This window comes from Delphinus delphis, chromosome 20 (assembly GCF_949987515.2).
Source record: "Delphinus delphis chromosome 20, mDelDel1.2, whole genome shotgun sequence".
NCBI classification, from domain to species: domain Eukaryota; kingdom Metazoa; phylum Chordata; class Mammalia; order Artiodactyla; family Delphinidae; genus Delphinus; species Delphinus delphis.
This window is the reverse complement of record NC_082702.1, coordinates 32,729,593-32,749,906: the sequence shown is the minus strand read 5'-3', so window position 1 is coordinate 32,749,906 and position 20,314 is coordinate 32,729,593. Positions and strand designations below refer to the sequence as shown.

Sequence of the window (20,314 nt, the reverse complement as noted above, 5' to 3'; positions counted from 1 at the left end):
GTCTATTTAGTGCCGTGGTTTTTGTATTTTTGCGCTTTTTGTTGGTGATTTTGCTATTTAAAATGGTCCCCAAGCATATGCTGGTGTCTAGTGTTCCTCTGTGCAAGAAGGCTGTGGTGTGCCTTATTGAGAAAATGCATGGATTAGATAAGCTTCATTCAGGCATGAGTTATAGTGCTGTTGGCCACAAGTTCAATGTGGCCACAAGTTCAATGTTAATGAATAAACAATATATATTAAATAAGGTGCCTTTAGACAGAAGCACACATAAAACAAGATTACGTATTGATTAGTTGATGAAAATGTTATAAGGAGAGGTTCGCAGGAACCTAGCCTTATATTTCCCCTAAGAGCAATAGTTCAATATTCATTAATTCAGTGTTTACCGCAACTTTACAGACTATAGCTACAGAGAATAATGATAGAGAACTGTAGTTCAGTTCACCAGGAAAATATGAAAATTCTAAATGTGTATATCTAATAAATAGCCTCAAAACGTATAAAGCAAAAACTGCTATAACTATAGGAAGAAATTGATAAAGTCACCATAACAGGAGGCACCTTTCTTAATTATTGATAGGTCAAGCAGACAGAAAATCAGAGATACAAGGATTTGAAGAGAACAGTCAACAAGCTGAAGGTGAATTGATGGGTATAGATAGTTCACATTTTCCTCAAACAAACATGGAACAGTTAAAAAGTTTCTTACTATATACTAGGCCACAGAGCAAGCCTCAGAGATTTTGAAGAATTGTTATTACACAGATATTCTCCAACCAATTGGGTTAGAAGTAGATAGTAAAAGTTAAATAAAACTAGAAATTTTTAATTTTTAAATTATTATAAAAATTTTAATTTTTTATAAAATTATATTTTTATAAATTTTATTAAAAATTTAAATTTTTAATTTTTAAAAAATTTTTTAAATTTGGAAATTTAAAAACACACTTGGGTTTCCCTGGTGGTGCAGTGGTTAAGAATCTGCCTTCCAATGCAGGGGACACAGGTTCGAGCCCTGGTCCGGGAAGATCCCACATGCTGCGGAGCAACTGAGCCTGTGCGCCACAGCTACTGAGCCTGCGCTCTAGATCCCATGCTCTAGAGCCCGCGAGCCACAACTACTGAAGCCCGCGCACCTAGAGCCCATGCTCTAGCAACAAGAGAAGCCACCACAATGAGAAGTCCATGCACCGCAACAAGGAGTAGCCCCCGCTCACTGCAACTAGAGAAAGCCCACAGCGGCAACGAAGATCCAACACAGCCAAAAATATATAAATAAAATACATTTTAAAAAACCCCAAAAAACCCCCACATTTCTAAGTAGTTCAAGAGTCAAAAAAGAATCATAATGGCAATGTAAAAATACTTAGAGATGAATGATAAGGAAAGCACAAGGTATCAAAACTTTAAACTTAAGAAATGCTAAGAAAGTAGAACTTAAAGGGAAACATGAAGTCTTAAGTGCTTATTTTAGAGAAGAGGGCAAAAAATTCATGAGCTGAATGTCCAGCCTGAAATTTTAGAAAAAGAAAACAAAATAAACCTAAAGAAGGTAGAAGAAAACAAATAATAAGTCTAAGGGTAGAGAATAATAAGCTAGAAAACAAAGATACAAAGTAATAAACCAGTGCTAGTACTAAAAAAAGATGTTAGCAATAAGCTAAAAAACAAAGATACCAAAAAAAAAAAAAACCTAAAAAAAATCCAAAAACAAAAGACAGAGAGATCAACAAAGACAAAAATTTAGTCTGAAAACACAGGTAAACTGGAACTCTGGAGAGACTGATAAAGAATAGACAGAGGCATGAATAAACAATATTAGGAATGAAAAAAGAATGTTAACTTTTACAATAGAGATTTTAAAAGACAGTGAGTACTATAGTCCTTATGCCAATAATTTGAAAACTAACAAAATGGAAAAGTTCCTAGAAAAACATAACTTACCAAAGCACGTCAAGATGTATAGTCCTAGGAGCACTAAAAAAATTAATCAGCTTTAAAAATTTCCCTGCAAACACCAGACCGAGGTAGTTTTCAAACGAGTTCTGCAAAATTTCAGAGAACAGACCATTTCTATCTCCCAACTAATTCCACAGGGCCTTAAAACTGATACAACAACAAGAAAGGAAAATTATAAGCCAATCTAACTCTCAAACACAGATGCCAAAAGTCCTATATTAAACATTGGCAAATAGTAGTGTATAAAAAGATAACATTAATCCTTGAAATTCAAGAGTGGCTTAATTTGAGAAATTCTGTATGCTTTATTAATCACACTAACCAATTCAAGAAGAAAAACCATATGATTATCTTAACTGACACCAAAAAATTATGACAAAATTCAATCCCAGATTTTGATTAAAACAAAACAAAACCTAGAAATAAAAGGGGAGCTCCTTAACCTAATTAAGTAAATCTATTTAACGATCTATTATCATATATTATTCTAAATGAGGAAGTGTTAGAAACCTTCCCTTTGACCAAGACAAGGATGCCTGCTATTACTGATTCTATTCAGTTTTGTACTGGAGGTCTTAGGCTGTAAGACAAGAAATGAAAGGCATAACAACTGTAAAGGGAGAAACAAAACTGTCATTATTTGCAGGTGATATAATTCTTTACATGGAAAATCCGAAAGAATCTAAAGGTAAATTATTAGAAATAGTGATGGTTTAGAGGGAAATGGTTAAAAAGAATAATAAAAGAAGACATCATTTAATTGCAACCAAAAAGTGTAAGATACCTAGGAATAAATTCTATCAAAAGATGTGCAAGACCTTTTTGCAGAAAATCATAAAACTGTGCCTAAAAATCTTAAAGGAGATCTAATTAGATTGAGTGATACATTGTGCTCATGGATAAGAAGACTCAATATTGTAAAGATGTTATATTAGCCACAGATTGATCTACTGATGGAATGCAATTCTAATCCAAATCTTAGAAGGTGTTTTTTGTTTTCGTTTTTGCTTTTTTTGTGTGTGTGGAAGTTGCCAAGTTGATTCTAAAAAGTGCATTTGAACATTTACAGTTAGGGCTCTTTGTCTTGTTTAAGAAACCCTTCTGTAGGTCAGCATCAGAGATCTGTTCTACTATATCATCTTCTCAAATCTTACAAGTTTTGTCCTTCACACGTAAGTCCTCAGTCTGTCTGGAATTTTTTTGTGCATGGTATAGATTCACTTTTTCTCACGTGGATACTCAGTTGTGCCAGCATTAGAGTCAAGAAAAAAAAAAAGCCAAGAATAGTCAGGGCATTCCTAAAGGAAAAGAATTAGGTGAGAGCACTTGCCTTACTAGATATAGGGCTTGTACAAAGCTATATGTATAGCTTTGTACAAAAATATATAATATATATTTTTTGGCCACGCCGCGAGGCTTGCAGGATCTTAGTTCCCTGACCAGTGATCGAACCCAGGTCCTCGGCAGTGAGAGCTCAGAGTCCCAACCACTGAACCGCCAGGGAATTCCCTATAATATTTCAATACTATAATACTATAATAAAATTGTGTGGAATTGACACAGGGATATAGACAAAACGACCAGTGCAACAAAAGAGAGAGCTCAGAAACAGACCCAGGCACAAATGAAACGCTGATATATGTCTGAGGTCACATTGGAGACCTGTGGAGAAATAATGCTGGCACAACTGAGTATCCACGTGAGAAAAAGTGAATCTATACCATGCACAAAAAAGTTCCAGACAGACTGAGGACTTACGTGTGAAGAACAAAACTCGAAAGATTTGAGAAGATGATATAGTAGAATAGATCTCTGATGTTGACCTACGGAAGGGTTTCTTAAACAAGACAAAAGAGCCCTAGCTGTAAATGTTCATACATTTGACTTTATTAAAACTAAAATTGAGACCTCTGTTTTTTCAAAACACCATAAAGAAATCAAAAGTGAAAACAAAGGCCACAACTGGTAGAAGATATTCACCATACCTACAGTGAACAATATTCAAAATGTTTTAAGAATTCTTACATAGCAATAAGAACCCAACAGAAGGCAGCCCAACAGAAAAAAAAGGGCAGAAGACATAAGCATTAACTTGTAGAGGTAATAAACATGTGGGAAAGTATCCTCAACATTATAGTTAGGGAAGTGCAAATTAGCAATGAGATATTATTTATACCTATTGGATTGACCAAAAATTAAGGCTGACGGTGGCAACTGTTGGAAAGGACATGGATCAGCAGGGACCCATATACACTGCTTGTATGAGTATAAATTGGTACAACCACCCTGGAAAACAGTCTAGCATTGTCTTCTAAAAACAGGTATATCCTAACATATCCTTTGACCTAGCAACCCTACGTCCAGTATACACAGCCTAGAGAAACTCTTGCCCATGTACTCAATATATAGTTTAAGCATATATACACATGGATAAACTTATTATAAAACAAAGAGCAAGAGAATGAGAGAGAGGGCAAATACAAGATAATGGTAATGTCCTAGCTCTTGTGTTGTGTGGTAAGTTTGACTTAAAGAAATATATCTGTTAAATGTTCCTTTTAAATTAAATGACTTAAAATGGAAGGTTTTCATTAGGGAAATTTACACTGACACAGCTACATGTGGTACAAATGTTCATTATCAGCCTGTTTCAAAGATTGTTGATTGGGTAATTTGATTTTCAGGGGCCAGTGGCTAATGAAATGTGTTTCATTTTGATAAGAATTGAAAAAGTCTTGCATACAAGTTCTTTATTTAGGGGTTAAGGACATGGTAAACCTGATATTCTATTTTAAACCTTTCTAGGAAGATTTAAAACATTCTATGGATGATCTCTTTCATGAAAAACTTGCAAATCCAATACAGATATCTGAAAATAAAATTTCCAAATCATGGCATGACACCATTAAAATATTTTTGTCATTTTCAAACAAGCACAATGACCTCTTTGGTATATAAGTTATAGATTTTTTTTTTCTGGAATGAGGGCATTATAATGCTTCTTGAATTTAAAATTCTTGCTTTTTTTTTTTTTCCTAAGCAGAAAAGATATCTAAATGGCAAAAGCCTGATTCAAAGTTATGCTCTTCATAGCAGACATCATACCATGATTGGGAAGCCTTCAGTGAGCGACATTAATGAAAAATAACTCAAAAAGAAGGCAGCATGAGCTAGTGACACAATTCCTGTTCAAGAGACTTTGTAGGATGTTGTCTCAGTATAGTAGAAAAGTCACCCCAAGCAGGTGAGCAATGACTATGACATATTTGGGTGAGTAGATATTTTGCTTAACAATTCAACAAACCAGGGATGAGTAGGAAGCAATGCTTGGAAAATAGGTGGTACATAAATGAAGAAATGCTTGATATTTTTTGTCCTGTTAATTTCACAAGAGATTTCTGAAGTGTGGTAAAGCTCTTATTGGCATGTTGAAAAAACATTTTCCAAAGCTGCAATGGGACATGAAGAAATATTTTCCAGAGGGAAAAGAAACCAAGCGGACTAGAAATCCGACCATCATTATCTCTCAGAATCAAACTTTCAACTTTCCAGAAGACAATTTCAACTCCCCAGGTTTTGAGCATGGTGGGCAGGCCCCTGAGCATCAGAGAACAGTCATCAGTGAAAAAACTCTCTCCGTGATTTTAGAGTCCACGTTCAATCTGAATACACTGAACTGAATATCTGATGGAGCCCCCAGAACATGCTGCGATTTCAGACGTCCTCTGAGAGTTAGGATTTTCTAACTTAATGTAAATAAAGAGTGAAAATAGAAAGTGACAGGTTGAAAAACGACATATGTTTCATGCTGTCACTGTCCTGGATATGGAGCCCTTGGTGTAAGATGGAAAATGAATTTCCTTTCAAAGATATAAAATATAAATTTTATTATTATTAACCTTAAAGAATTATTTAAAACGTTGTGATGAATTTTTTTTTAATTTACCTAAAGTTGGCAGTCTGTAATAAGTGGCCCAGAGAGGATGAAAATTTGAGGCCCACTGTCTATAAGGTCTGCTGGGCCCCTGCAGGATTCTGAGCCTTTCTTATCGTGGGTTATGCTAGATCCTTCCTGTGAGGAGACAGAGTGTTTCTGGTGGTTTGCGCATGACCTCTTTTCGTGAAGAAATTTAAAGAGGAATCTGGAGAGAGTCAGGGTCTTGGGCACTAACCTCAGCATCTCCATTCTTACAGAGCAAACTTTGACTTTGCCCCAATCACTGTTGCTACTTCCGTCCCCTATAAAGGTAGCACGTGGTCCAGGCTGAGAAATGCAGACTTGGAGATCGTTGACCCTGGAGTTGGAAGGATCTGGGTTGGAATCCTGCCCACGTTTTCCAGGTGTTCGGCTTTAGGGAAGTGACTTTCCCACCCTGAGGCACTCTGTTTCCATCTGGAAACTTGGGTAATTCCCTCATCCTGGCACGGTGATTGTGAATCCTGAATGAGAAAATGTGAAAGCTCTCTGAGACCTGCAATGTGGAGCATACTGAAGTATCAACAGCTCCCACCTCTCCCACTGCCAAAAATCTTACCGATTCCATTCTCCCAGCAGAAGCTAAGCCCTGCTCGGTGCTGGAGGTGATAGAGGCTGGCGAGGCACACATGGGATGGGTGTCAGGGAAACCGTGAGGGGAAGGAGATAGTGGCTCCTCTCTAGTCAGGCTTCGCTCTCTATCCAGCCATCCTTTCCCCATCAGCCATTCATCTGTCTGTCCAATGAGTGCCATCTACGCACCTGCGCCAGCAGCCTGCGAGCCCTCTGGTTCCATGGAGTTACATCTCACCACAACGTTCTCGACACTTTCCTAAAGTCCTGGCATTTGTGCTGAAGCCAGAGCTGTTCGTAGCGGCCAGAGTGCAGATCCATCTGGCCCGGTGGTCTGGCAGGGCCCTTCTGGTAGCTCCACGTGGACCCACAAGCCGTGGGAGCTAAAGAAAACTGGGCTGAGCCTCCAGGAAACCACAGAGGGAGTGTAAGAAATGTTGTCAGGTATTGGAAAAACCAAACCCACCCAAGTCGTGGGCTTCCTCCATCCAGTCAGACAGACTCATGTAGACACAGGGCAGGTTCTGAGGAGGCAGACAGACCACAGCCACGACTGGACCGGACTCTGTGATCCAGCGAAAGGGATGCCATCTCAGCCAGACTTGGGGAGAGGCCGGCTTCCAGAATAGCCCTGCCAAGTTTAGGAAACAGGCAGGCTTTTCATCCCGGCTCCTCCTGCGTCCCCATGTCCAGACGTTTGCTTGGTGACACCATGGTAACTATGATGCCACAATGGAACATTCTTCCCAATGTGGTAGCAGGAATCCCTCTGTTGAGCTCTGCGGTGTAAGGTCAGGGTGAGTTCATTTCTCCTTTAGCAGGAGCAGTTCACGGAAGAACTCTGAGAACCATTCTGACGACAAGAAACACTTGGTGTCATGAGCAGAACATGGTGACTGAGGACGGCATGCACGGGTTCCTTGGGCTCTTGTGCATTGTCTGAGGTGAGGGTAGGCCTGGTGGTGGGGCTGATGGAGGAGCACGCCTGGGCTTTGAATTCCAGCTCCACCACTTGGCAGCTGCGTGACCTTGGGTGGGATTCTCAATGTCTCTGAGTATCAGTTTCTGAATCTGTAAAATGGGAATGATGATAGTGTCCACCTCACGGGGTGATTGTGTGAATGAACTGAGTGACATGCTGGGGCAGTTACTATGTAAAAGGATGAGCTGTCACCAATTAGAAGAAATTCCAGTAGAGTTTAGTAGGAGGGGCAAAATCAGGGTAGGCTTTCACGGAACACCTGCTTTTTGCTGTCAGCAGCATTTTACAGCTACAGAGTTAAGGCTAGGGTTGAATTCCACGCGTCAAAAGATGACCCTGGGCTTCCCTGGTGGCGCAGTGGTTGAGAGTCTGCCTGCCAATGCAGGGGACATGGGTTCGTGCCCCGGTCCGGGAGGATCCCACATGCCGCGGAGCGGCTGGGCCCGTGAGCCATGGCCGGTGAGCCTGCGCGTCCGGAGCCTGTGCTCTGCAACGGGAGAGGCCGCGGCAGTGAGAGGCCCGCGTACCGCAAAAAAAAAAAAAAAGAAAGAAAAAAGAAAGATGACCCTTTTCTGAGACCCAGCTCTGTGGGAAAGCCGGAGGCCCTGGATTGCGGATTGTGGAGAAAACTGACCGGCATGGCCACCTTCTCTTGCTGGGCCGTCTTACGCGTCGCCGGCTGAAGAGCGGGGCTGGGCAGCTGGCTCCTGCCTCTTTACGGCACGGACCCAAAAAATAGGGATGTTTCCCATGTCTTGGAAGTTTTGTCAGTGGAAAGGAATAGAGGCAGGGACTCTGACGCTGGGGGAAAATCACCACCTTGGGGAGGAGAGGAAAAGCCCATGCGTTTGGCTGTTCTGTGTTCACAGCTGCCCATGGTGTCTGCTGCGGCTCTCTCTGGGGATGGAAGTGATGAGACGGACGCTCTTGGTGCTGTTCTACGTCTCCCATGCTTCTGCCAGTGAGTGTGCTTCTCTCTTCCTTCCCAACTTTAGCTGATTGTGTGACATGGCAGGGGGAATCATCCCGGAAGAGAAAATGGTACTTAATGTCCAGAGAGGGACTCAGGGGGTAGGTGATTCATGGCATTTTGCTCTGGGCAGCTTGCGTTGGTGGTGGGAACCAGGGACAGAGTGGGACGTGTGGCGTGGATGTAGGAAACTGCGGCTTCAGCAGCCTGATGTCAGGCCTAGTCCTTGGTGAGAGTACGGTTAGGGAGACAAGCCTTAGGCTATGGAGAGGTCCCTGCGCAGAGCGGGTTGGCGTGAGGCCTGCCTCCCCACTCACAGCCCTGCCCTGCTCTTCCGGAGGCATGTTCCCTGCGCTCCGTCAGGTGGCAGACATCCTTCCTGAGCCGGGGTGGGGGCCCGAGGTGCGCCTTATGCACTTGGCAACCGGGCCTTCCCTGTGTTTCTACTTCAGTATTGTTCCGATGAAACCCTTTATCCTTAAACCTTATTGTTACCTCTAAACTGACCCCCAGTTGCAGGGCCCGGCCCGGGAATAGGGAGGTGTCTGAGAGGCTGCCTGGCCTCAGTTGGCAGAAGTGGCAGCTGCAGTCCCCTCCCCGACCCCCAGGTTGCCCAGGACTAAAATTCCGGCCTGGAAAGGGGAGACGGAGTGGGGCACCTGACTAAAGCAGGCTCTGCCCCACCTTCTGCCACCCCAGCTGGCTCTCTCCTGTCTTCCTGGAGTTAGATGGGGGACAGGAGAGGCTTCCCGTGCACGCATACACACACATACACACACCAAGAGGACCGTCCCACCTTCCAGGCCTCCTCCGTCTCCTTGCAGCCCAAGGAGACAAAACACAGACAGGGCCTCTCTCCTCTCTTAAAAAGCCTCAGGCAAGGGACCCAGGGCAACCATTTCATCTCTGAGGCAGATTTCCTCATTATATCCTGGCTGTTCAAGAGTTTTATAAGGACGAATGAATCAGCCAGCTAGAGCTTTGAAAAAGCAAAAGTCATCACAAACCTGTAGGTTCTTCGTGCGTTAGGAAGAGTTGCTTAGTGCCTCGTTCACTACAGATTGCCAATGTCCTGTGGAAAAAAAACGGAATTCTTGTCTCTGGTGATCCTGAAGCACTTGGTGACCTTACAGACATCATCTTGCTAACAACCAGCTCTTGTCACTGTTTCAGCAAAGACTCCAAGTGTCAACTCATAGAGATGTTTGATCACATGACGCCCTAGAATGGAGGTCTGCTGTGGTCTTTTAATGACCATACTGAATGTTCAGTCAACTTCAGCGTCATGGTTTGGAAACTCTCTGTCATTGATGTTCACCTCAGAGGTCACCTCCTGGGGGAAGCCCTCCCAGACTTCATGTTCTGGGCAGAATCCATGCCCCCTCCTCTGTATACTCCGGGCACTGTCCCTTGTGTCACAAGTCTCTCTGAATGCTACCACTCTCCAATGTGTCTGTCTCCCTTGTGCACTGTGACCTCCCCTGGGGCGGGGACAGGATCCCGAAATCCTTCCCTGCCAGCCCAGCCCCTAATTCAGCAGGGCTGCGTGTGCGGTTGGATGAATGGCTGAAAAAGAAGCCACCAATGACCTGACTTTTTCAGCTGGTGCTACCCACCATGTGACACACAGAACCCAGGGCCACCGATTTAGGAAAAAAGCACTGGGTACTCATGCAGTGGCTACCAGAGCAGTGGTTTACATGGGGAAAAGATGGAATTGTCCCCTGGGGTTAGCATTATCAGTCATGGGGACACAACTCTCCTCTTGTGAGAGGCGTGTGTTACCCCACCTCTCATAAAAGGAAACTGAGGCCCAGACAGAGGAGTGGCTCTCCCCAGGTCTCAACACATAGGGGCCAACTGCACTTGGGACACTGTGTCCAGGGACTTCCTGAAACACTAGTGGTTCTCAACCCCAAGTACACATTCGAATATACCCTGGGGAGCTTTTGGAAAACATTAATGCCCAGGCCTCATCTCCAGGGGTCTGGGAGGGGCCGGGCAGCAGGCGGATGAAATGTTCAGTCAGCTTGAGAATCCCTATACTCCACTCTGCATAGGCGAGGATGAGATGGGCACCCCTGGTCCACTAAGGAGGCCAGGCACGGGGACTCATCGGGACAGGGCACATGGACTAGGGAGGGAGACCCACCAAGGGCCTTTTATGGGGAAGAAGACCCACTAGGAAAATAAATGTGGGTGGTAGAGTTAGTGGTGACCAGGACAGAGAGCCAGAAAAAGTGGGGAACCAGCGGAAGTGCGAGCGGGTCCTGGGGTCTGGTGCGGTGGCGGCAGCCCCAGGCCTCCAGCTCTTTGCCCCAGCAGTGAGGCCCCTGCACAACCCCCTGCAGCTTGCGGCATCCAGAAAAGCAACACCGTGGAAACTTCCGAGGAGGGTTTGGTCGAAGACGAGGAGTTCCCATGGGTGGTGTCGCTGCAGGATGTCCAGTACACCCACCTGGCTTTCGGCAGCATCCTCAGTGAGTTCTGGATCCTCAGCATCGCATCCGCCTTTCAAAACAGGCCAGTACCCCTCCTTTGGAGTCTACACAGCCCACCGAGGCGGAGTGGGGGGGCTCTGTTTCCTGCTCAGCTTGGGGAGGCCTGGAAGGTGGATGCCCAGTGACAGGGCAACAGGGCTTTTTACCAGCGCAGTGCTCACTGTGAGTTTGGGGCTCCTGAAGTCACCAGTTGCCAAGGTTGGCGCAGTCTGTGTCTCCTCTGCTGTGAGGACTGCCAGCTGCACAACTGCAAAGTGAAACGATTGTTTCTCCATCTTCTACAGGAAGGATATTTGTTCCCATTTTATTACAATCACAAAGGCACTGACTTTTATTTTTAGACACTTTAAAAAAAATTTTTTTAAAACATCTTTATTGGAGAGGCACTGACTCTTGCTACTAGAGGTTCCTATTGCTTATCTTGTTGAACTGAATTGATAGGAGCCCTTACCTTAACACACTTACCTCAGGCCTTAACAATGTGACTGCCACAAACACATGCACGTAGAGAAAAGACTTGAAGGAAATCCGCAAACACCTGAAGAGCGCCCATCTCTGGGTGCTCAGAATGCATGTGATTTGTTTTCTTCTTTGAACTTCTCTGTATTCTCCAAATTGTTTACAGTAAATGGGCATTTTCTTAAACCAGAAAAAGAAAAAAAGCCTATACATGCTATTAAAGGAATAACTTTTTTTGATAAAACGTCTCACTTTCTGACCCAATGATTTCACTTTTGGGTATCAACATTAAGGAAATAATTTCAACCACTGGAAAAGTTTTATGCACAAGTTGTTCATAGGATGATTAATTACACACAAAACACTGGAAGTGTAATGTCTGATTATCATGGATAAGTAAATTATGATATAGTTACTATTTTATAGTTTATAATATATTATATATGATACACAGTATATAACTTCTATATACAATTACATATAGATCCATCTATTCAATATATTATATAGATATATATTGTATGTGATATATACTATATATAGTATATATTATACAGTACATAATATAGTATACATACTATATTATAATTTATAAATATACAGTATATTATATAATTCATAGTATATATACTATATATTATATACTATTTATACATTATATATACACATATAGAGTGTGGGGAGAGAGAATATAATTACTATAACTGGCCAAATACATTATAGTGTAAACCCTTGATGAGATATTGTACAATTGCTGAATTTTTTAACATATGATTTGTATTTTTTAATTAAAAATACATGTATTTAAATGAAAATACATGTAATACTGTGATGTTCATGAGGAATCAAAGGGTGTATAATGAAAATCAGCTCCTCCCCTTCCCTGCCCTTCAGTCATCATTTCCCTCCCTTGAGCCATTTCTGTCACCAGTTTCTTGGGTGTTCTTCCTGAAACACTCCATGCACTCATGGATATCTACATACCTATAGGTCTATCTATATTGACTCATATCTATTGACAGAGAGAGAATTTTCTTTCTCCCCTGTATTAATCTGCTGGGGCTGCCACAATGAAATACTACAGACAGGGTGGCTTAGACAATAGAAATTTATTTCTTACCGTTCCAGAGGCCTGGAAGTCCAAGATCAAGGTGTCAGCAGGGTTGGTTTCTCCCAAGGACACTCCTTGGCGTGTGGACGGCCACCTTCTCCTTGTGTTCTCCTATGGCCTTTCCTCTGTGTGCACACATTCTTGCTGTCTCTTCTTCTTATAAGGACACCAGTCCTGTTGGATTAGGGCCCCACCCTATGGACTCATTTAACCTTAATTACCTCCTTTAAGGCCCTATCTCCCAACACATTCACACTGGGGGTTAGGGCTTCACCTATGAATATGGGGGGACACAATTCAATCCATAACACCCACCAACACAATCAGTAACACACCATATACATTATTCCACTCTTAGCTTTTTTCACTCTGTCATGAATGTTGGGTGATCCTTTCTTATCGATACATAGAAAGTTACCTCATTATATGCATCAGTTAGCTGCCCAGTATCCCATACGGATGTACCATAACTACACGGTCCTCTAATAATGGAAATTTGGGTTGTTTCCAATCTTTCACTAGTAGCAAAAAATGCTGCAGTAGATATACTTGGACACACATTATTTCACATACATGGAAGTATACTGTTGCACGAATAACCTAAGAGTGGAAAAACTGGACTAAATCTTGATAGCTGTTGCCAACCAGCCCTCCAGAGAGGTTCCGTTGTCTATGTAGTGTTTTCATTATTGCTATTTTCTATCTGGTCTGCTGTTTTGGTTTTGATTTCCTCTCTGACTCTGGGTTTTATTAAAGACCATTTAAAAATATCCAGGTAATAGGGTGTTTTGTTTTGTATTTTAACATGATTTAAGTTTGAGTTAGACTGCATGGTGATCTATTAAGGAATTTGCTGATGTTATCTTTGGGGTCTACTATGTGGTCTGTATGAATATTTTCCACAGGTAAATTAAAGAGCTCATTTTCTGTCCTTGGAGTACAATTTAATATATAAAATTAGGGCAGGGAGTCTACTTGATCTATCCTAGGCTGACTGAGGTGAATTACAAATTTCTGGCTTTTCCTCCTCCTATTTCCTGGAATTTAATTCATGAACATTGTATCACTTGCTGCAGATATTTATAAGTGAACTCTTCACTGCAGACTGAATTCCTTATCATCATGAAAGGCCTTTCTTTGTCTTGTTGCATGCTCTTCTGCTCTGGTGTTCAGAATGAAGCTCCTGCTTTTTGTTTTTATTTTGGACTCTTCTGTTTTTATTGCTTGCTGTTTTTCTCTTCATTATATGGCTTTGTTTTGTATGTCTCTTCTGACAAATTTGGAAAGTTTGAAGTTGTGTTCTCCTGGTCATCTTAGAATTATAATTTCATGGAAGACACACAAATCTTGTTTCTCTCTGGATAGTCCTCTATAGATTCTACTGTGGCTGATGCCAGAATTCCTGTCTTTTCACTTCTTCCCTCATTCTTCATGACCACACAATTTTAATAGCTTATTTATGTACTTTAATGTTTACCTTGATTCATATATATATATATATTTGTACACCCCTGTTATTTCATATATTAGCTATAAATAAATTATAGTTTAGACTTCCATAAAAGATGAGAAAATTGGTGTATATACCTACCTCCGCTGGTTTACATCACTACTCCTATCTATAACTTTAAAAGTTTCTCTTTTGTTTTAATTTTAGACCCATATTATAACGAATTCCACACTTACTGACCATCACTTTGCTGGATTTTTTCCATTCAACACTAGAATTGGTTAAAATTTGTCTTCAAGTAGTTTTTTTTTTTTTTGGCCACGTTGCACAGCATGTGGGATCTTAGTTCCCTGACCAGGAATTGAACGTGTGCCCCCTGCAGTGGAAGTGCAGAGTCCTAACTACTGGACTGCCAGGGAAGTCCCTCCAAGTAGTTTCTTAAAGGGCTCCCAAGAACCATATTTCCTCGAGTTTTACATATTCAGAAATGTTGTGCTGCCCTGCTTCCGTTTGAAGACTTAACAGGCATTCTCACCCCCACCGCACCTCAGCTTCTGGTATTAAATCTTGCTGTGGAGAAGTCTGAAGCCATTCTGATTTTTTCCTCTGTAGGTGGGAGATCACACATCCCAGTATTCCCCGGGAGAGGCCTGGTTTACACCTGTTATCCTATTGTTAGCACCCCCTTTCACTCCCACAAGTCCCCCAGCTTAGACAATAAATCAGAGGACAAACTTAAGATGACTTAATCTGTTTTGTGTGGATGCCCAAGGATTCCTTCTTTGTCACTGAAGTCCAGCAACTTTACTAGCCATGCTGGATCTCTCCCATTTGCCCCTCCAGACCCACTCTCTACTCTTTTCCATTCTGCTGGGTGCCAGGAGGCTGACCTGTGTGGGTTACACCAATGGGCGCTCTTGCCTTCTGGGCTCCAGTTGGGTTTGGCCAAAGGGAGCACTGGGAAGAGATCAGAGGGAGGAAGGAAGTGAGGTCAGGTATTCCCCTGACAGGTACTGCAGACTGGATGCCTCCTCCAGCCAAGGGACCCACTCCCCATGGCTCTGTCTGACCACTCCCTCCCACCAACACCCTGTTGTTACCTCAGCAGAAGGCTGCATATGCCACCCGGAACCCAGCATACTGCACTAGTCTCTGTGATTTCCCTACGTCCTGCGAGACCTTTGTAAAGAGTCCCTTTATTAAACTTTCCTCAGTTTACCTTATTTGAGTGTGCCATCTGTTTCCGGCTGGGAGCTGACAAGGGTATGTCTCAGTGTTGAGCATTCTGTATTGAGTTTTCCCTAGGATACGGAGTACACTTCCACACTGTAGACACAAGTCTTATTTCTGGAAAACTTTCTTGGCTTCTCAAGATTACCTTGCTCTCTCTCCAGGAAGGACGCTGTTGCTATAGTTGGTATAGCTAAGATGGATGCAAAACTGATCGCTCACAAAGAATATCCAGTGAACACCATCATCGTCCATGAGGACTTTGATAATAAAACAATGGAAAATAACATAGCCCTCCTGAAGACAGACACGGCGATGCAGTTCAACAACCTGGTCCAGCCCATCTGCTTCCTCGGCAGAAAGTTGCATATGCTACCAGCCTTGCAGAACTGCTGGGTGGCAGGATGGAATCCCACATCTGCAGTTAATGCCTTTCTTCTCCTAGAGGAGGCTGTGTGTGTGCTAGCAGTGGGGGTGACTGGGATGAACCATTCTAGGGCTTAGCTCAGTAACTCAGGTGGCCTGAGGTTCTAGAGTTGGGCTGGAACCCTCAGTTAATCCGTCAAGATTCCCAGCGCTTGCCCTCTTGAGGCCATTCTTACGTCTGGTCCTTTTTCTTCTATTCCTACACCAAAATTGGAAGTACTTGGGCAGCAAGCAGCCTGAAATGAGTGCAAGGTTACCGAAGGGCCAGGGGACATTATTCCCTGAACCAGAGCTGACAGTCCTCTTGTATGAGCCATCCTTGTTTTCTTTTATTTTTGGGAAACAAACAAGGAAATGCATTCATTCTCTGTAGATGTAGATGTGAACATTTTCTCTGCCTATTTTCACATTCAAGTTCAAAGCAAAGGTAGTTTTCAGTAAAAACTGAGACACAGGTTCGGATTTCTGTGAGGAAAAGGGGGTTTACCAGAACATTTCCTACTCACTCCCATCTGGATATGTGAGTTGTAGTTGCGTTGACTTGGGGGACGTCTTCTTGTGAATAATTCTCGGGCTCTCTGTTGTCCAGACAGGAAATCACATGACAATGAGTATCCTGAGGAAAATCTCCGTGAAGGACATCGACTTGTGTCCCTTAAACAAAATCGAGAAAACAGGATGTGGCAATCACATAGAGATGGAAACTGATGCCGTCTGCTTGGTAAGAACGTGGTGGAACAGAAGCTACAGGCTGAGAGTAAGCAGTGGTCACTTCATGGGGAGCCTCAGGACTCCCCCTCGCTGGATTGTGAGCTCCGTGAGGGCAGGGACTGTCACCTGGGATTCATGGACGTCTCCAGGGCGAACAGCACTTGGCAGGTAGCAAGTGCTCAATAACAATCTGCCGAATGGATTAACCAGTCACTGTTTTCAGTGTGACATGACAAAGCATGGCTAAGTCACATGTTTTTTCATTAGCTAAAAGTTTGAAAGAGTGAGTCCAAACCACACGTGCAGATATACGCTGAGCACGCCTACAGCGTGGGCTCGCTGTATTCGGCTTCTTTGGAACCCAGCCTGATGCTATTGTTCATCAATTACTGGGTTTCTTTTTCCCTGTAAGAAGCCCTGCCCTCTAGCTGAATGTGGGCTGTCCAGGTGTGGCTGTCCTACTGCCTCAGGAAACTGTGCAGAATTCACAAACACCTGTCCAGGCCCCCTCATATCTGTATCTGGAAAAAGTGTGGCTTACCAGGGCCACAGAGTTAATAAATCTTAAAGGCGAGAACTCAGGTCTGCCAGATTTCCAGGCAGAGTTTCCCTCCTCTACTCTAAAATTGTCCAAGACACTGATCAACCACTTTTCTCGAAGTAACCTTCAGGATTCCCTGATGGGGAAATTTTTTTTCCAGAGGATCTAGGGAAAGTTTTTTAGAGAAAAAGGAAAAAATACATATGTGCGGACAATTCTTTCTCAAAGTCATTTTATTGCAAAAGCATGAGGGACTGCCTTTCATCAGGAAATAAGTTTGCCCTTCTAAAGTTGGCTCAACATTTATCAAGTGCCTACATTGTCCTGGGCTCTCTTCCAGGCGGAGGATTGTAGAAGCTTCTTAAATTAGAGAATGTGTTAAAATACAGTAGAAGACGTAGCTACTTAACAAAATCCTGCCATCAGCCACTCCATCAACCTAGTACCACACTTCATCAAATCCAGGATGCTGTCAGGTGCAGAATGCACCATTATTTTATGTAACACTGAGAAAGTAAAAACGCTGCCACTGAAACTCTGGAATCTACTGATTAAAAGACACATCCCATTTCAAAGATGCTAACTTTTAAGAGCATCTTAAATTCACTGGAATATGGTAAGCTGCTTACCCTCTAAATGATCACCTCTTTAAACCACCCACAAAGGTCAGATTGGTTTTTAACTGTAGCACACCTGTAGACAGTCCTTTGTTTTTTAAGAGAATTGTGCTTGCAAAAAAAAAAAAAAAGTTGCCTTGTCTACCTAGGATCCTTCCTAGGAAATGTGTTCTAGTGTCCAGAGGTCCTCAAAGCCACACTTCTCACATGTAGAATAAGTTACCCAGGTTCAGTGTCTGCCCTAACGGGTCCTCAGAAACCCAGCAAAAGTAGAATAGCTCTGAACTCACCCCTCCTTTGTTCCCACAACTGTTAGGGCTTTTGCTGGATGTCAAGGTTGAGGATCACGCAATGAAAGGGGGTCGCTCCCCTGGGAGATGAGGTGGGGCTGGAGCGCCTGGTGCTTTTTGTCTCCGTTGCTTGAGCTTCAGAAGTCTCGGCCTTACACGTCACGGGGAATAGAAACAGCAGCTTATTCTACACCCGAGTGGAACAGCAACTTGCAAAACCACACAATAGCCAGGGATGTTGACCGCACAGTCATTTGTCAAAACTATTCATCCTGAATGGCATTCTTTTTCTTCCTCAAGCTGTAAAAGCACAGTTAAAGCAAATTGGGAGTGGGACTGGTGAACGGCGGGGAGACCACTCCATCCTTGGCCAGAGAGCCTCTGGGCCCCAGGAAGACACAATGAGGGGCAGATGAGAGCCAGTTCACCAGTCCTAGGAGGACCAGCCAGAGCTCAGGGATGAAATCTCCGCCCTCTGCTGTTTGGCAGCATGGGATGCAAACAGTAGAATGTGAGAAACTGAAAAAATCAAAGAGTTCCACACTCAAGTACCCCCTTCCATCTAATGAGAAGCACAGAGCGAAGTCTGGAATGTCATCCTCGTGTGTGTGCAGCTGTGGGACAACCTGGGCATTATGGCAGCCTTGCAGAGCATGCCTCCCATGGCCCTGCTTGCAGAAGTGTTCTTTGCTTCTCCCATTTGCCTGCATTTCTGTTCTGGTGTGGCCTCCTCAGAAAAAGGAGGGTTTAGTGAAAGAGGCTGCATGTGTGTAGGAACCCAAGAAAGCTCCAACATCCAGGCCTGGGAATGGGCAGGGGCTGAGGTGACCACTGTTTTGCCTGTTGAATTCTCACTGTTGAGTCTGTTCAGATTGTTTCCCATTGTCAGCTGCAAGCCCCCTCCCTCCGTGCCTCAGTCCACACAGTGAGAGCAAACTGTGATCACCCAGCCTGTCTCGCCTGGCAGGTCACATAGGTCAAAGGTGGCTGGCCAGCCTTTGATGATAAACTCCCTCTTGGATCAAGATGGACCACAGGCTGGTGCTGGGGGGCAGGTATTCCTTTAAGAGGAGGCCTGGGGGCGGGGGGTAGGGTGGAGGACAGGTAAGGTAAATTATACCTAGTAGCTGTCCTGTTGCTTTTCCCACATTTCTCAGTTTTTCACATTAAAAATGATGGCCTTTTCTGCACAGCAGGGTAATAGCAGCTAATTGTTAACTGAGTGCATCCCGTATGTCAGGCACTGTGCCGGGAGCTCTGCCGGTGTTACGGGCACTAACCGTGTCCCCACTTTAGCTCAGAGAATTAGCTAACCTGTTAGGGTCACATGTCCAGCCAAGTGTGCTGGGCTTCTACCCACTCACCTGAAGGGAGATAAGGTCTGTGTGGCAGAACTCCCGGGGCCCAGAGGACTGCTCCTGAGAGGTGCACTGGCAGGCAGCTGCCAGGTTGGAAAAGCTGTGAACCCAGCCCGGCAGCATGTGCTTCCTGCAAGTCTGACTGACCCTAGCAGGACTGTGGGTAGGTACAAGCAGCTTAAACGAAGGATGGAAACAAAATAGGGAAGAGAAGGAAAAACGGGAGCATTCCAGGCCAGAAAGGAACAAAATAACATTTGAGGAGTGAGAAACCAAAAGAGAGGGAGGATTTATTCAAAGTACTGGAAAGGGGCAAGAAAATGAAATGGGATCCAGGAAGCTACAGGCAAACTGCAGGAGCCTACAGATAATTTGTATAATGAAAGGAAAGGTCATCTTGTTGGAATTTGTGGTGGAGGTGGCCTAGATTGGAAATATTATCCTATAACTTACCCCATTTCCAGTGAGAACCAGTGTAAAACTTTTCTAGAAGATAGTAAATTGCACAGGGACATATTAAAAAAGAAAACAAGTTTTTCTAAGACCTGAAGCTTTCTGTCCTTTGTCACAGGGGGACCCAGGAAACCCAATGATGTGTGAGCTGAAGGAATTGAATCTGTGGGTGCTGAGAGGAATCCTGTCTCAAGGTGGTGAGAAATGCCCTGGCCTGTTCCTGTACATCAAGGTGGAAGACTACAGCAACTGGATCACATCCAAGACCAAGAAGACCAGCCCTCCCCTGTCTTCCTTCCACCACTGGAAAAACCTGATTCCTTTCCCCAGCCACTCATCATGTGATGCTGTGACACAGAAAAAACATGCTGGGCTGAGCCAGGTTGGACAGTCCCAACCACACTTCCAAGGACAAAAAAGGGCCACCATGCATTCATGGTCACAAATGGCAAATGGCACTCCAGTGAGTCTAGACTTTAGGGAAAAGGGTCTGAGGGAGTCAGACAAGTCTGAGGTGGTCATCCAACCCACGTACTATGATGACAACGGTGGGGAGGTTGGGGAGGGCGGGTCTCTATTGGGCCAGAACAGGTTACATCAGCCCCAAGAAATTATCTTATTTTTCTTTGTGCTTGTTTTCTTTGGTAATGGTATCTTAGTCTAGGAGCTAACCTTCCAAATGGAAGAGTAAGCTCAGAATGCTGAGT

The 20,314-nt window shown here is 43.6% G+C and overlaps 1 protein-coding gene across 1 annotated transcript; it reads left to right on the top strand.

The window, feature by feature from the left end:
* Positions 1–8,362: 8,362 nt before the first annotated feature.
* On the top strand, positions 8,363–20,271 carry PRSS54 (serine protease 54). The gene is given in 6 exon segments (XM_059999288.1): positions 8,363–8,401; positions 8,403–8,451; positions 10,812–10,983; positions 15,376–15,634; positions 16,227–16,358; positions 19,726–20,271. Coding segments are annotated over 6 exon segments (1,194 nt in total). The 5' UTR covers positions 8,363–8,365.
* The last annotated feature ends 43 nt before the right edge of the window (positions 20,272–20,314 follow it).